General features: G+C 44.6%; 2 protein-coding genes across 41 annotated transcripts in view; one reads left to right on the plus strand and one right to left on the minus strand.

The window, feature by feature from the left end:
- Nucleotides 1-998: 998 nt before the first annotated feature.
- Nucleotides 999-10,722, minus strand: C16H9orf78 (chromosome 16 C9orf78 homolog). Its single transcript, XM_007061062.4, has 9 exons — nucleotides 10,508-10,722; nucleotides 7,398-7,457; nucleotides 5,792-5,843; nucleotides 5,453-5,523; nucleotides 5,161-5,238; nucleotides 4,501-4,698; nucleotides 3,821-3,957; nucleotides 2,708-2,806; nucleotides 999-2,046 (listed from the first exon to the last, which is right to left on the minus strand). Exons 1-9 carry the CDS (start codon nucleotides 10,588-10,590, stop codon nucleotides 1,955-1,957), a joined length of 870 nt encoding a protein of 289 aa, XP_007061124.2. The 5' UTR covers nucleotides 10,591-10,722; the 3' UTR covers nucleotides 999-1,954.
- The window catches only part of USP20 (ubiquitin specific peptidase 20), a 37,766-nt gene continuing 30,410 nt past the window's right edge, over nucleotides 10,718-18,073 (plus strand). For 7 of the 40 annotated variants that reach the window (XM_027823435.3, XM_043530191.1, XM_043530202.1 and 4 more), the window contains exon 1: nucleotides 10,776-10,891. The gene's annotated coding sequence lies outside the window, so the exon portion shown is untranslated. The other 33 variants (XM_037879550.2, XM_037879558.2, XM_037879555.2 and 30 more) reach the window with 24 other exon arrangements.

The raw sequence follows: 18,073 nt of genomic DNA on the forward strand, positions 1-18,073 counted from the left end.
GGGCTATGTAAATGGACCCTCAGTCAGATGTTCACAGTGCTAGACAATATTGCCTCTTTCAACTATTTTCATAGCTAGCCTTTATGTGTAACAATGTTACAGGAAAAGTCTATTTATTTTTCTCCTCCCATTTTGCATAGATTTTACATTTTTTTGTGTTAATTTTATTTGAAAGATGTCAGTCCACCAGTAGTGGCAACAGAAATTCTCAGAGGTGAGAAGGCAGTCCAGTCTCAATGCCCCATCCACTCATTGGCTTTTTTTATTGAGATTGTCAATAACCATGCTAACTGTGAGTGGGGGTAATTTCTGTGATATGAGCATGTGCCTACTAACAATTGGACCAACAACATCAAACTCATTTGAATGAAGACAAACAGCTATCAGCTAGGAACAACGTTCAAGTACTACTTTGGTTGATGACACCATGAAGATTGATTTGAGCAGATGAAAGCCTAGATGCCATTATCAAACTCCTGAACCTACCAGTATCTTTAGTATTGTAGACAGGCAGACAAACCAGTCATTTACATTTTCACTGTTGTATATTTCACTCTAAAAATTTGAGTGACTTGATACAGATAGGTTTCAGAGTAGCAGCCGTGTTAGTCTGTATTCGCAAAAAGAAAAGGAGTACTCGTGGCACCTTAGAGACTAACAAATTTATTTGAGCATAAGCTTTCGTGAGCTACAGCTCACTTCATCGGATGCATTCAGTGGAATGCTCAAATAAATTTGTTGATACAGATAATTCATGAATGCATCCAACAATGTTGGCTACAATGGGTTACTAAAGCACTGGATGTGAACTGGCTCATGATCCCAATTCTCACAACAGCTGCTGCTGCTACTTGTTCTGATTTGATAATTTAGTCAATTTCACACAAATTTAGAAATTTTTAGACTAATATTTGTTTAAGTACATCCAGGACTTCATTACAAGCAGCACGGGATGAATCTAGTGTGCACATTACTGAAATAACAGAATCTCACTAATAACATGTTAAAAGTTTTATTTATTTTTTAAAAGTTCAAACTCCATTTCTCAACTTAATTTTAATTTATTTTACAGAGAGTTTCTGGAAATATACAGCTGGTGTTTGCTTCCAATTTGTTTGGCTTTCTGATACAAAATCCTACATCATCCCTATCTCGAAAGGCCTCAAATATTGGAAATGAGATGCCTCCCACTCTCAAAATAGTTACAATCTAATGATTTTTCTCATTCTTGGCGACTGAAATAAAATGAAAAAACCCTCATTGCTATGGAAATAAATCCATAGCGAGGAAAAGATACAAACACAATGGGCACCATTTCAAAATCTCAAAACACCTTCACTGTTCAGTCACCTACAGTAACTGTTGTGTTTCCCTACGCCGAAGATAAGAAATCCTGTCACGCTGCAATCCCTGCAGAGTAGCACGCGTTCAGGATCTTACATGGCACCGACTCTAACTTGGAGAGAAACTGAATACTGCTGTGTGCTGGACAAATTCCTGTATTATCTCAGACTCACAGACTGTGTGCCTTTTTACAAGAAGTGCCTTTTTATGAAGTTGCTTTGGAACCTCAATCTTGCAAACCAGCTTTAAAGCTTCACTACATGTTTACAAGCTGAAAACATTTTTGTCTTTAAAAAGTTTTTTTTAAGGTGAAAAGATCTATGAACAAGGTTGACTTTACGCTAAAATAAATGCCAAACAGGAAGCCAACATATTTACAGAAGAAAAAGTTTTATAACAAAATCAGTATATACAAGTCACCACAGGGAAGGGAGATTTCACAATCACTGTGCCCACTCACTCACTACAGGTTTACTGTGAGAAAAATCTTGTGGGTAATACTAAAATCTGTAGGAAGTGATCCCGCCCTCTTCAGGAGTTATTTACACAACATCTTGCACTTAAAAGCTCCAGCAAAATGTTCAGTCCATACTATTCTACTGAGCAGAGTTCAGTATCGTCTGTTCATCTTCTTGAATTTCTCATAGTGGTAGTCATCTGTTGCTTTCTCATTGGGTGGGCGCTTGCGATTCGGAGGGGACCCTTGGAAGGAGAGACAGACATATCTTATTTCCTATTCTTGAATTAATAAAGAGGATAGTGCAGGGAAGCATCCTCCTCCTTCACCTACTAAAGAGTTAGTCTAATGCCCTTTAAACCACCTGGCCTGCAGCACCCCTGCTATTCTACACTTGGGCCTTCAACAATGCCAATGTTCTTCAGACTTGATTCTTTATTAGTCCAAATCCTTCTCTCACATCCCCCGCATCCAAAACAGGTCTGCCCAATGCACTTAAAATCCTGACCTTCAACATTCACCATCACTCCAGCCTTGGGCCTCAGCTGAGCAGAGACTGATAGCAATGGTGTACAGCCAAGCATGGGATGGAGAGCTAAAGTGTGAATGGGTCATTTTCTACATGTAATCCTGACCCTTCACCTATGATGGGAGATAGCGGGAGGCACATTTTCTATCCAGGTTGCTTCGTGACTCATCTAGCAGGGAGCACATCAAGAATGGCATAGGCATCACCTTTCCTTTGAAGATCAAAGGAAAACCACTCTACAACACAAGACCTTCCCACCAGCTCAGGACACCAGGCCTTAGACGGCTAGAGGAGAAGGTCATATCTGTTCATGGATCTTGGATAATGAAGACTTGATACCTACAACAAGCTGGCCACGCTTTGTGTTTAGTACTCACGCTCGGGTTCTGGCTTCTCCGTATCCCCCACTCTCAGTGGACGGGCTTTTGGTTCTTCTTTATTCCTCCTCACTGGTGCACTCAGCTCCTCATGATAGACTGGAAGAAGAGACACACCAAATGGTGATTTTAGAGAGTAGCATTGTTTAGATGTAGAATCACAGAAATATACAGCTAGAACGGATCTCAAGAGGTCACCTAGTCCATCTCCTCACACTGAGGCAGGATTAAGTACACCTAGACCATTCCTGGTGGATTGTTTATCACATCTCTCATCTGTTGCGATTAAACTTTAGCAGAAACACAAATGGAAGCCAGGAACAATCACTATGATCAGCCTGTAGCTCTGGATATTGAATGAAAGCAAAGTTATGGGACACTAAAACTTTCAGCAGTTCAGGGGATTTTTTTTTCTGGTTTCTTTCCACCTGTGCATCTGACCTAGCTACTGCTTCGTCATGGTCCTGAGACTCTCCACTGCTTTTGAGTCCCATGGATATTAATCTGAAGGCACCCGTCTGGACATGGTTAGAGACATTAGGAGGTTGCCTTTCCTCCCCGTCCTGTATGAGAGGCAGTTTCCAAAATGAACTCTCTTCTCTTGTTTAGCAATTCTGTCTCACCTGAAACCTGATCTGTTCTAGCATCCCAGAGTGCTCTCTCTAGTCCAGTAAGACAGACTTTGTAACCACAGAATGGTCAGGATTTTCCATCACACATCCAAGGTGTCATTTATGGGCCCCAGTCAACTGGGAGTTCACGAATGGAAAGTATGAGTAACGTGCCCTACCTTCAGTCTTGCTGGGGGAAGGGAAAGATTTGCTAGCTCAGATGTTGTCCATGTGGGAGCCCCAGAAGGAGAAAGTCAAACAGTGCTTGAGGTTGACCATGTGAATTAATAAACTCTGCTTGTATCAGACTTAATTCCACACCTTATTGCCTCTAATTAGTAGAGTAGCCGCCCATATCTGGGACTGGGGAGCTACACAGTTAGACAAACACATGTTAGGGATGGTCCAGGTATACTTGGTCCTGCTCTAGTGCAGGGGCTGGACTAGATGACCTATGAAGGTCCCTTCCAGTCCTACATTTCCATGTGTCCATGATACTCACATCTGTTGTGCTGGACGTAGTTCACAGCCATGTTTGTGGGAACAAAAGAGGTTTCACTGTCTTTCTTTTTGTTTTGTTGCTCTGCCAGCAGCCTTGCCTTGGCGTCCTCAGTAAAGATTATGTTTTTTATTTTTGCGCTGAAGAGAAAAACAAATGAGGAAGAGACTTAATACGCTGCAGGTAAAAAGAAGCCTGGGTCCCCAAGTACCAAAACACACAGTAGAGCCGTTTTATCTATTAGCTAGTGGATGGACAGTTTCATGTGGGTGTGGCAGCAGTTGCTGTTATCTTTGATTTGCAATCTGTTTGTCAGAGAACTGGCAATGCTGTAAAGATGAGTGCTCCATCCCAAGGATGAAGAGGAACCTCACATCCCTCAACAGCTCACCCTGTGTTAGTGTTTGGCGTGAGCCAATATTACTGGAAGATGCTGCATCACGGACCTGGGGAATAAACTCTATTATTCTGAGTATTTCCGCAGTGCTTAAGAGCCTTAGCCATTGACCAGGACCCCACTGTGCTTGGTGCAGTACAAACACAGAACAAACAGACGGTCACTCCCCTAAGAGCACAGGAAGTGGCAGTATAAGTTACCCTATCAATCAGCTTGCCTCAGCCATGTCCTGCGGGGATCACCAGGTTAATTCAAACTATAAATAATTGAACAGTGAACCGCTTACTCTATTCCCAGATCCACTTCAGGAATGCCACTCAGCATCTGATTGGACAACATCTCTTCGGTCTTCTTGGCTGAAGAGACACGGATGCTCTCAGGCAGCTCGTACAGACAGTCCTCGGCATTCTTCAGCTTTACCTTCTGCTCCTCATTTTCTACAATCCCCTTCCTCTTCTTCAGCTCTGTCTCAATGTACTTCATCCTGAACAGCAGCACAAGAGGACAGCTGGCATTAAGTTCTATTTCTTACACATCCCTCCAATACCACCGCCCACAGCTTGGTCACTATCCCAGCTGGTAGGAGGGAGGAATGAATGATTTCTCTGATGTCACTCAGCCAGCAGGGGGGCACTAAGAAGCACGAGATCTGCTATTTTGTTCAAGAAACTAATCAGATCCTCCCTGCAACAAGCAAGCTCTTTACCAACCCACGGAGCAGGTTGCCAATAGCTCACAGTACCAGCAGACCACCTGGCTGGCCAGCAAGTCTAGGCTCTAACCACAAGACACATTGGTTTCTAGAAGGTGAAAGATCAAGCAGAAGTTTCAGTGTAAATTTGGAAGCTATTCTGAAAACTCTTGGTTTTCAGAAAAAGGAGACCTAGGACACCCAATCCAGCCTCACGAATCGGAGCATACGAACTATAACCAAACAAACACGTACATGTCAGCGTCCTCATCCCGCCTGTTGGTTTCTGCTGAGAAAGAGGTTCCCAGATTGAGGTCCTCCTCTTCGTTAATCCTAAACAGAACAAACATTCTTTTAAAGAATTTCACAGCCTAAGGTGTAAGCGACCAGACAGACTGCATTAAATAAAGCCTTCAAAACAACACGAAGCCTGGAACATTTTGCCTGCATTCTTCAATAATGAAAGCCGCCTTGGTGCTGTTAACTGCTCCAGACTCAGTAACGTTCAAGGGAGTGTTTTTCAGGACTAAGCCTCCCGCACACCCACCTGTCCTTGCCGCGTTCTTTCAGCTTCTTCATGTCCACCATCCCACCAGTCTTTATCTTAAAGGGATCATCCTACAAAACAAAAAATAGTTAGAAAGCAGGAAGCTGCTGCCTAGGTTTATGCCATCCTCCGGTTCACTTTCTTGAAAACCCTACACTTCCATCACCTGGGCAAAAATGCCTATGATTTTTCTATAGTAAGAGGCTGCAACCTAACCTGCCTTTTATTAAAACAAGTCATTTCCTAGAACCAGACTTTCAAAGAGATCTATTGGACTGAGCAGATCCTTTAACACCGATATGAACCAGTAGTGAAGTAATGAAAACATTCAGAACTTACCACCAATGTTGTCTCTTCTTGCAATTTCTCCCCAACAAGCAGGGCTGCAGCACTAGCAAAACACACACAAAATAGGCAAGTTAAATGCATAGAGAATGAGTCCACAACACTGTCGGCGATGACTACCATGCAAGGTAATTTATTAAAAAGAATATAATTCTTCTTTGCCCGTCTCTAACACCTTCTACCTGAGGATCTCAAAGTGCTTTGCTAATACTAAATAATTAATCCTCACATCACCCTTATGCGCTATGGAATGATTATCTCCATTTTACAAATGGGGAAACTGAGTCAGAGATCGCTTACCCCAGCTCATGCAGCAAGTCCTCATCAGAGTTAGGAACAAAACTCTCTGTACAGAACGAACCCTGACTCTCAGTCCCCTTTTCTAGTGTTAAGGAAAAGTTAGCATATGTGACTCCATTTTGGTTTGGGGCCCACCATTGTCTAAAAGCAAGCACATCATGCACCAAGAGGAGCGTTCCTTAGATACTGCATTCCTGTGAAAACCCTCCCCCTTGTTTCCAGCCTGTCTCGACTCCCGGTTTTCTGTTCTTTGTCTGTTCCTAACTCCCTGCCTCCTGGCCTTGATGTGAGCCTCCCATACTGATAAGAAAGGCTTCTGATGCACTGCTTTAGGACCATGTAATGTAGCTGAAGTAATGGTCTAGCACGGGGAATATACCTAGCAGGGATAGGTGGTAGATAAGGGAAGGGTTTGTCTATTGGCTAACGTTTCTGATGCACGAGGGCAACATGCTTTGCTGAAACATGCTTTGCTAAAAGGTATATAATCTCTGTATAACCTGCATTCGGGGTCCCCTCCTGATTAGCAGGGGGCACCACGCTCGAGCGTAATAAACTTAGTATCTTTGGGAACGCTGCAGTTGTGGACTTTGTTCCTGTGCCTCAGCCTAGACTTGAACTGTGCGTGACCTATCGGGTATAATTCGCAGCAGTTCCTGTGCGTGACATTTCGGTTATAATTCGCAGCAGTTTGTGTGCGTGACCTGTCAGGTATAATTCGCAGCAGTTTGTGTGCGTGACCTGTCAGGTATAATTCGCAGCAGTTTGTGTGCGTGACCTGTCAGGTATAATTCGTAACACTAGCCACTACACAACACTTCTTTCCATCAAAAAGCTTAAAGGGAGAAAATGAAATTAACAAAAGGAGAGACTTGTTTTATAGGTCTCAATTTATAACTATACACTACAACGTGGTGTGTAAGATACTGAGTCCTAGTCCTACCCCCACCCCCCAAAACGGTACAACTCTGGGAGATAAAAAAAACTGTCTATGTGGGTGATACGGTTAATTAGCAATATAAGACATATTCATTGTAAAGTATGACCCTTATTCTTATGTTTAGGTTGTAGGTATGCTGGGAACAAGTGCTCCACAATAAAGTCTGTTAAAAACAGCCGCACCTATCCCCAATATCTCCTCTTATCTGTTTTCACATTTTTAATGTACCTGCTCCTCCCACAGGTCAGATTCTTGTTGCCACTGCGACATATTACCATTTCTGACTGAAGGCACAAGGGAAGGCAGGAACATGGCCCCTCAAATGAAACACAAACTTGCCTCTTTTACTGCATCACATACCTCACCCCATTGGGCCGTCTTCTGAGACTCTGAACTTCTTTTGCTTCCTCAAGTTTTAATCTGAAGAACGAACATTTATATAACAATTTAACAAATTTAATAACTTAATTTAATAAATTTAATAAATTTAGTTTATTAAGGTTTCAGAGTAACAGCTGTGTTAGTCTGTATTCGCAAAAAGAAAAGGAGTACTTGTGGCACCTTAGAGACTAATCAATTTATTTGAGCATAAGCTTTCGTGAGCTACATCGGATGCATCCGATGAAGTGAGCTGTAGCTCACGAAAGCTTATGCTCAAATAAATTGGTTAGTCTCTAAGGTACCACAAGTACTCCTTTTCTTTTTAGTTTATTAAGACAGTCTTAATTTAAAAAAAAAAAAAAGGAAGGCATTTTCTGCACCCATCACTCAACTTTCAGGGCAGACTTTTCACTGACATCTTCAAGCAGGTTTTCTAAGCAGATCTCACTCTTTTTGATAATATCAGACAACTTTCATATTCTACTTCACGAACCAACAGGGAGAACCTTACAACATCTCTCTGAACACGCCACTTCTGTACAAGCTCCTTCAGATAAGGAAGGAAGCATCCAAAGATGGCTCCCAAATCCAAGTCTCCCTAGCTGATGGGGCAAAAATGCTGCCTTGGGCAACCAGCCCAACTTCAATTTGTTAAGATGTCCAGCCACGATTGTCTCACAACAAAACAAGGGAGTCCTTGAATCAGATGCATTATCTGTCACTACTTTCTGTCAATAGTTAATGCTATCTAAGAAGATATTTTAGGTAAGGCATTTTCATACAAGCGGCAGTGAACTTGTGAAATACCCTACCTAGGCTAGATGTAGCAAGCAATATGGTCAGGTGAACATTATATAACTGAGCTATAATCAAGATATATTGATGCTTGAGTGACAAAGAGAAGAAAATCTTAATATTCATGTAAATAGTAAGTGTGAATATTTAGAGTTATAGACATTCTGAATTTCTTCCAACATTTAGAAATTTCATTACACAATACAAATTGCTTATAATACCTGCCATGAAAAATGCATCTTAAAATAATTTCCAGAGTTAAATTAAAATAAGAGCAGAGAGAGAGAAACTAAAAAGAGTAGTCAAGGGATAAAACATATGATTTAAATGTGGAGATCTGAAAGTAAGATGGCAAGTCAATGAAGTTGGTGGATTTCAAATGACAGGAGTTGTAGACAAGTAAACTGAAAGGACAGAGAGGAGGCTGATGATAGGCAAACAGAAGGAACTGGGAGGGGAGGGCCTGTGAGAGTCCATGGATAGCAATGAATTTTCCTTTTAATTAAACAATTTAAAGGTGAGATTACAGGATTAATGGTAAACAGCACAGGTAATACTTTTACTTTGATTATTTATTTGCAACACTGTCATACCAATCCAGTTCTGCAACTGAAATCAGTGGCAGTTTTGCCACTGCTGTCAATGGGAGCATGATCCTGTTTCTTACTCTCCCATCAACATCAGTGGATTCTGCATGTAAATTTTCTTTTGTGGATAGATGTTCCCTCCTAAAACACATGTTAATGTTTTGCAATATATTCAGAGGTCAATAAATCCACTCTATCCATGCTGCCTAATCAAGTGGCCAAGATTTTCAAAACTGGGTGTCTAAAATTAGTCCCCTAAATCTATATTTAGGGATTAAACAAACAGTCTGATTTTCAACATGTCAAGCACCCCATAACTCCCAATGACTTCACTAGGAGCTGCTCGGTGCTTAGCACTTTTGAAAATCAAGGCACTACAGACATGAGAAAACAAGGCGCCAGCTCCCATCTTGTTTAACATCCAAAGGGCTGATCCTGCAGTTCTTGTGCACTCAAAATATCCACTGACTTTGTCGAATTTTTGGGCAAACAAGGGATGCGAGAATGGGCCTTAAATTTGCACACACGCTGACTGAGCAATTGTTTTTCCATCTTTAGTCATAACAAATAACTTCCATTTATAACAACTTAAATCACGAAGGATCTCAAAGCACTTTGTGTATGTAGCACATTGACATAAGAACCATTCAGGGGTCGCTTCACCCAACCCCAGAAACACTGCCACAATCAAGCTGATGCATGGCAACTGCTTCAACAGTGTTGAATAGCACAGTGCCCATGTCACACACAAAATAATAAGGGGGCACAGTGGGCCCACAGAGGGTTGCCATTCACCCTGGATTTTCCAGGTTCCGCTTCATTTTTTAAGTCAATCCCACAAGTAGGGCTTTGAGGGACAGTCATGGGTCTAGAGCAGTGATACCCAGACTGAGGCTCATGAGCTGCAAGTGGCTCTTTAATGTGTCTCCTGTGACTCTTTGCAGGACATGATAGTGAAACACTGAGTGATTTAATTATTAACCAATCAGGATGCTTTTACTGTGTTGCTAATCAATTGTAGTTGATAAAATAATAACTGGCCAGTCATTTTGCTGTGAGAACACCACACACACACACACACATATATATAAACAGTGAATTCACACTACTGTGGTTCTTCTGGGTAACGTTGATTGCTAATTTTGCTCCTGAACCACTGAGGTCTGAGTATCATTGGCCTAGAACTGTGGTTCTCAACCAGGGGTACGTGTACCTTTGGAGGTACGCAGAGATCTTCCAGGGGGTACATCAACGGATCTAGAGATTTGCCTAGTGTTACAACAGGCTACATAAAAAGCACTAGTGAAGTCAGTACAAACTAAAATTTCAGACAGGCACTGACTTGTTTACACTGCTCTAGGGATGCAGTACACGGACATGCAAGGACGATATTTGTATTCCAATCAATTTACTGTGTAAGTTACGTGGAAACAATGAGAAAGTCAGCCATGTTTCCGTACTAGCGTGGCTGCGACACTGCTGTATTTTACGTCTGTATTTGTAAGCAAGTCGTTTGACAGTGCGGTGAACCTTGCGGGCGCACGGGACAAATCAGACTCCTGAAAGGGGCGCAGCAGCCTGGAAAGGCGGAGAGCGAAGAAGGATCCTGCGCCACGCAGCCCTGTGAGAACTGGGCACAACACTGCCTTGTTCCACGCTGCTCCGCGGCACCAGGGCCCGTGCTCCCTGGGGGGGTCGCCCACCCACCTGACCTCCTCGGTGACCTGCTCATCCTCCTCCTCTTCCTCGGAGTCCGCTCTCCGCCGGCGGAAAACCTTCCCCGACGGCATCGTCGCCAACCCGAGCGGGCCTCAGTCTCCCTCGACAGCAGCCCAGCCCCGCTTCCGGCGCTCGGTGATGGCGTCACAGCGTCGCGCGGCGTTCACGCGCTCTGCCTCCATTCCAGGGCGGGGGGGCGGGGCTGCGCGGAGCTCGCTCCCGAGGGAGGTGGCTGGGCAAGGGGGCGTGGCTATTACAGGGCTGGGCCAGCTGGGTGTGCACAGCAAGGGAGAAACAGAGAGAGCAAAGCCAGGGGCGTCCATTGCCCAGAGGGAGGAGGAGGAATTTCCCGGCCAGCAGCCTGGGATAGAGGTAGGAACAGGAGTTCATGGTTGGCAAACAGGCTCGGATCAGCTGCATCTCAGGCTTCTGGAGGAATTCAGTCAGCTATTATAGGAAGGGATGTGATCAGCTGCATTCTCTAATTCTAGGAAGGAATCAACTACATTATGTATATATATATATATATGTAAAATGTATACTGTGTGTGTATGTATATATGTATATATATATATATATATATAGTACAGTAGTGCCTAGGGACCAACTAAGATCAAGACCCCGTCGTGCTTGACAAACACAAAGTAGTATGTGGTCCCTGTCTCAAAGAGCTTACTCTTTGCCTCTCTTGTCCATTTACAAGGTATGGGAAAGGGCTATAATATACGGACAGGTTTTGGCAAGGATTCAGTTGCATGATACATTTTAGGAAGGGGGGGTCATCTGCAGTCTATATTTTAGTAAGGGATGAGTTGCTTTATTGCTAGGGAGAATGTGTTGTATTTGATATTTTAGGAAGGGGTTTTGGTGCTTCAGGAAAGGATTGATTACATTAGGTATATTTTAGTAATGATTCATATCCATTAGCGATTGGGGGGGGGATATAGTTGATGCTTTTGGGAGGAATCTGTTGCATCTTGTATTTTGGGAAGAGATCAGTTACATTTGATAATTTAGGAAGAAGAAGAGTAAACTCTCATTATATCACTTGGTTGATTCCTCACAGCTAGTCCAGGGTTTCCTCCAGTATATATTTAATGTTTTTGGTCTGCCTAATGTTCTGTGTCCCAAGCAATGGGGGTTTCACTCATTCAATGGGGAGTTTATTTCACAAACTGATACCTCTCATCATCAGGAATTTTTTCTGGATATGGGCCCTTATTCTGCAATGGGGTCTGCACAGGTGTAAGGGGCTGCCTGTGTGGATAACATTGCAGGATTGGGGCAGTGATCCTGAACCATCCTGGTGAATTGGTAAATGACCATCTCAACATACTGTCTCCTGTCAGATTTTATTTGCGGGAGTTGAATTATTTTATTTTTTTTAAATTAAGAAAAACATTTTTTAGCATTTTTACTGTAATCCTATGAAAATTAAATTTTATGACATTTATCAAAAGATAGACTAGAATAAAATTTTACTAAAAAGTGGACTATTTTTACCCGGGTTTAAAAAGAGGTTCAAATTCCTATTGTCCTGTCATAGGGCATGGCTACACTTGCAGATGTAGAGCGCTGGGAGTTAAACCAGCCCTCGGAGAGCATAGTAGGGAAAGCGCTGCAGTGTGTCCACACTGTCAGATTCAAGCGCACTGGTGTGGCCACATTAGCAGCTCTTGCAACGCCACAGAGAGCAGTTCATTGTGGTAGCTATCCCAGGATGCAAGTGGCTGCAACGTGCTTTTCAAATGGGGTGGGATGGAGTGTGACAGGGAGTGTGTTGTGTGTATGTGGGGTGAGAGAGAGTGGGTTTTTGGGGGGCGGAGAGCATGTCAGCATGCTATCTTGTAAGTTCAGACAGCAGCATACCCCCTTCCCCCCCACACCTCTCTCTCTCTCACACACTCACAGCAAGCAACATTCCACACTAATGGTTGCTTTGTCCCGGAGCAGATAAGCAGCCGGATGTCAGAACCGGAGCTTTGAAAGGGCATATCTGCATTCCTGCAGCCGATTCCAAAACAATGACGAGTGGCCACTTGACTTAAGGGGATTATGGGACGTTTCCGGAGGCCGATCAGAGCTCAGTAATGCAACACCGCGTTCACACTGATGCTGGGGCATTTCAGCCGAGGTGCAGCATGCGTTATGCTTCTTGTGGAGGTGGATCACCAGGAGCGCTCCAGCTGCAGAGTCCAGGCGCTCTTGACGGGTCGTGAGTTAGGGTGCCTGGGGCTGCTTTAATGCGCTCTAACTTGCAAGTGTAGCCAAGCCCATAGTCTCTCCAGAGAAGTGATTAAAGTCCCATCACTTGGGGCATTTAAAACTAGACCTGGACACAACAATAAAGAATGCACTGTTGGGAACAATCCTGCATTGGCAGGGAGAGAGACGCTAGCTCACTTAATAGGTCTTTTCTGTCTCTCACTGCTTTGATTCTTCTTATCTTTTAAAATTTAAATTTTACCTCCCAGAAAAAGGAGAGAAAATTACCAACAACTTCTCTTAGATTAATGAGCTAGTGGGGCCTTTCCAAGTCACATGGTTTTTAATGCTGACTATCCAAGCTCCACTCCTCCTTTTACTAAGCAAGTTAAAATCCACCAGGGGTGTCTTGAAGAGATTGCTGCCATGTTTGGCATGATTGTAACTTTCAAGGCTTCTTCCCAGGTTGCAAAATATTTACCATGGTACCTCCTGGCTGTTAAGAAATGTGGTGGGGCTATTAGAGTATTGAACTGGGAGTCTTGACTCCTGAGTTCTATTCCTAGCTCTTCCACTGGATGATCCTGGCAGTGAGTCTTTCTGTGGCTCAGTTTCATCATTTGTAAAATGGGAATGCAACACATGCAGGAGCTATCACTAAAAGATTTGAGATCCTTAGATGAAAGATCTATACAAGTGCAAGGTCATCTTCCTTTGTGTGTTAATCCCATCAAACGAGGGCTGCTCAGTGCAAAGTATTACCAAATCACTCCATTATTTTAAACATATTTTCCCTTGTGCCTGAGTGCTCTAAATTCAGTAAGGGCCAAATTCTGATCTCTCTGAAGCCAAAGAAGCTCTGTCACTGATTTCAGTGGGATCAGCATTTCACCCTAAGTGCTGGGAGGCTATGAAGTTGGATGTCGTTGGTGCCCATCCTAGAAGGTGCTTTGGGCTACAGTCTCAAACTTCAGCTAAAGAAAAAAAATGTGTACATCATGTTGCTTGCTTCTTGGTGAATTGGCCGTAAGAAAGCAGGATCGTGTATTTTAAAAATATTCCTCATTTAATACCCCTTGAAAGATGGTAACTATCTAGTTTAGGACAGTTCCTTCTTCCCTTTTGGCTTGTGTAGTAGAATTACTGCCTTGGCATTTGATTTTTCAGGAGCAATGATGTTGCAAGCTGTACATTCAGCCACTGGATGGGAGACTCAGCTAACTAGTTGTCTTGTCTGGCTGCTGGTTGGCTGAAACATTTCTGTTTCCGGTATAGATGTACTGAAACTACTTTGATGCAATTGTACCCTGATCCTGTAATGAGATACATACGAGTGGACCCTTGCAAACTTTTTGTTACAAGATCTGGTATTGAGGTAACTTCCTCTGGACCTACACAATAAACTTGCAATATTAGATGTATCCAGTTGGTAACAAGGACCCCATGAGTGTGTATGGCTCATTCTGTGAATTAAAATGTTGTGTAAGAGCTGGCCTGGTTAATTTTGATAACATTAATAGTATTCAGCCATTGCAAAGTGACAGCTCAAGAAACCGATTTCCTTCTCCTGGATGGTTTAATGCATAAAAAATATACAGTGTTCTTTCTCTATCTGTGTCCTTTTATACCTGTGATAGAATGCAGTTTTTACTACAGGAGAACAGCCCTGAAGGAGGAAGAGTAAACTAAGGACTATGCAAGGACAAAGAGTCATTGCCTGAAGGGCTGCCAAGTCCTGGAAAAACTCTGCAGCCCTGTCAGAAGTTGGAGCCAAACTGCAGAAATGCTGTACTTGCATTCTGTACCAGGGCATTGACATGCAGCATGCATTCTTCTTCCTTTGCAAGAAACAAAGAGCAAGTAATCTATTCTTATTGTTATTTGGATTACAGTAGCATCTAGAGCCCTAATTTGGGCCACTTTGTTTTAGATGCTGTATCACAGGTGTAAAGGACACGGGGCTATGTCTACACAGCCCACGGCAGTGAGCCTCCCAGCCCAGGTCAACAGACTTGGGTTTCGGAGCTAGGATTCTAAAAATAGTTGTGTAGACAGTGCTTTGAAGTTGTGGCTCAGGCTGGAGCTTGGGCTCTGAATCCTAAGGATGAGGGTGGTATTTAGACCCACAGCTCCAGCCTGAGCCAGCTACGCAGGTTTCAGAGTAGCAGCCGTGTTAGTCTGTATCCGCAAAAAGAACAGGAGGACTTGTGGCACCTTAGAGACTAACCCATTTATTTGAGCAGAAGCTTGTGTGAGCTACAGCTCACTTCATCAGATGCATAGTCTACACAGCTATTTTTAGTGCAGTAGCATGAGCCCAAGTCTGTCAGCCTGGCCTGGGAGTGTTGCTTCTGCGGTCTGTGTAGATACACCCAGACAGGGGAAGAAACCGGAATATCTTTACTTTGGAAGAAACCTTTCCAGGGGAAAAAAAAAATCTATACTGTGAGCTGTCATCTGGTTGCTGAATGTGCCATATAACTTCATGGGTTCCCAAGTATTCTGCACTTTATCTTCTAGGGTAGAGTTGGATGGTTTGATGATAACCTGTTCTTGAAAAACAATGTGCTTTCACTATTCCCTATGGATACTGACCTGTCCCTATGGATAATGACCAGTCCATTCCTTATTCTTTTCATGGTATTTCCTCTCACTTATACTAGCTGCTAGTAACCCCTTCGCTGCTTCAATATCTCTGTCTTTTGTCTGATCAGCCTGGTAAAATGAATTGGCTTGAAAAGCTCAAGAAACTTTTTTTTTTGTGGGGGTGGGGGTGATTTCATGCAAAACAGACATTCAGGGTTCTTGTTCTGTGTATGTTCTTTACAACTGCATTCTGTACATGGTATGTAAGCATGCAATATGTGGCATCTGTATTACTAGCTCTTTGCTATGTGTGGACCACTGTCCTCACCTGGACCTGTTCAGTGTTTCTGTCCCCTCTCCTGGCTGGCTCCTTAACCCTATGCAGGAGAGGTGAGCTGTGGTGTTTCGGTGACAATGTCCTGGGTTCTAATTCCCCATGGTGAGCACGTCAGCATATCCACATGACCCCTATTTATCGGGACCCCTCCCTTACCGGGACTAGCCTGGGGTAGTCTCTGCCGCCTTTCTGGACCACTCCAGCCCAGTTTCCTCTCCAGGCCACCCCACCCTAATAATCCTCCTCCCCCTTTCACATCAAATGGAGAATCCCCTGCCCTGTGTGGCTCAAAGCCGCTCAGGGTCAGGGGGATCCTGGTGAGTCAGGAGCTTCCCAGATGTTCATCAGCCCAGCATCCAGAGCAGGGTTGGCACCTGTCCAGGCTTTCCTAGGGTCGCCCCTCTTTTGAGGTAGCCGGGTACCCACGGCCAGCTGCCCAGTGCTGTTGGGCCAAGGATCATCCCGGGGTTCTGTCCCCAGGGGGACTCCTGCATTTGGGGAGCCCCCTCCCACTCCTAGCAAACCGGCTCCCTGGAGATCCCGGGGGGAAGGTGACGGAGGACAGAGGGGTCCCCTCTAGGCCAGCCCGTCTGGCCGGGCCTGCCGCCGCCCCTTCTCCCTCCGGGCTCAGCCCGGCGCCCATCCCCTCCTCCCCCGGCCCGGCCCGGCCCGGCCCAGCCCACCGGCCCCTCCCATCCTGCCGGGTTGCCTGCTGCAGCGCCCGGCCGCTGGCTTCTCCTCCTCCGGCAGCAGGTAACCGGCCTCGCCGCCCCGCCCGGCGCTGGGGTCCCGAGCCCCCTTCCCGGGAGGAGTAGGCGGGCTGGGCCTACCTCGGGGGCCGGAGCACCGGCCTTTCCTAGTCAGGCACGCCGGGAGCGGGGCGCCTCGCCCCGCGTTCCAGAGGCCATGGGGGCGGGGCAGGAAGGGGGTCCCTGTCCGGCTCCCCGGAGCAGCGGTTCCAGACGGGCCGCGGGGTGACTGGGGAAGGCGGCTGTGTAATGCTCCCCCATGCACCCTACCATTAACTTGGGGTGCCAGAGACTTTACACGTCCCCACCCTGGGAAGAGGGGAGATTCCTTAGACGATGGGGGGATGCGCTCCCTTGTGTCAGTGGGGCCAGGACTGGCCTTCCATTGCCTATGGGACCCCAACGGGCTGGCTCTAGCTTTGTGGGGGCCCTGCGTGAAGTGTGTGGAGCCTTGGGGTGCACAGCGCAGTGGTGGATCCCTGGTGTATCAAGGATGCTTCCCACTGGGGGGATGTAGGAGAGTTTTAGTATTTGGGGTGTGGGGATTTTGGTGCTTGTCATCACTTGGGGCCAGGGAGGGAGTGGGATCAGCAGGGTTTTATCAGCTAGATGTGGAGGTTAAGGCAGGATTTTAATGAGGATACGTGGGGTTGTTTCTGCACATATGATCTTCACATTGGGATGGGGTGCTGCACAGTGTTAGCAAATAGGGAAGAGTCCGGGGGGTGCTCTGGAAGAGGGTGCTGACAAAACAGCTCTCCCTCCCCAAAATAAAAGTATGGATCCCTGTGTTGTTACTGACTTAGCTTGTGCATAGTGCAGGCCCTGGGGTTTCCTTAGTTACTGAAAGTTCCCAAGTTTGCAGATGAGGGAACTGAGATGGCTTGATAATTTCTAGTATATGTAGGGTTCCCGCAAAATGCAGGTACCCCCAAATATTGATTGCATTGCTTGTCTTTAAGGTCTTGACACTCATCACTGTGATCTTTGCTGTGAGCTGAGTCCCTTGGCAAGGTAACTGGCATTTATCTTAAAAGAGTATTTTAAGAACCTTGTTTATTATATATTCCTGATCAGTAGGTGGGAGGGGCGACACAGAAGTAGAAAGCTCAGAGACTCAGCCTGTGCAGAAAGGGGATGATGCAGCATTAGCTGTTGGAAAAATGATGCGTAATGCCTTCTGTTCCTCCTAAGATGGGCAACCCACTGCTTCGTTTGAGCTGCAGTGCTGATACTCTATTATCCCCTGGTCCTTAAAATATTGGTAAGTGTTGCCAAGGCAGCAGTTTGGCTTATTTAGCAGAATTTAAGGAATTTATGTCTTCCCCTAAGCAACAGTGAATACCTGATTCTAAGTATTTGTTCTTTGTTAATTATTGCAGAATAATTGTTGAAAAAGGGACCGTGCTGGTATTGGGCTAGTATATTAGAATTAGTTGGGCTGTTTTCTTGTATCTTACCATCTGTTGATTCAGTCTTTTCTCTAGTAGTGGACAGGATCACATTTAACTTTTATTATGATTGAAAATGGTAGCTTATTATTAACAACTAGAATGCTGCTGGAAGAGGGAAATGGTTTTCTGGGCCTGTTGTATTTGAAGAGTTGGATTTTTGAAGGGTCTAAATGGCAAATGCTTAAAGATGATGATTTTGCAATCCTAAAACTAAATGTGTGGG

This window comes from Chelonia mydas, chromosome 16 (genome assembly GCF_015237465.2).
Source record: "Chelonia mydas isolate rCheMyd1 chromosome 16, rCheMyd1.pri.v2, whole genome shotgun sequence".
NCBI lineage: Eukaryota > Metazoa > Chordata > Testudines > Cheloniidae > Chelonia > Chelonia mydas.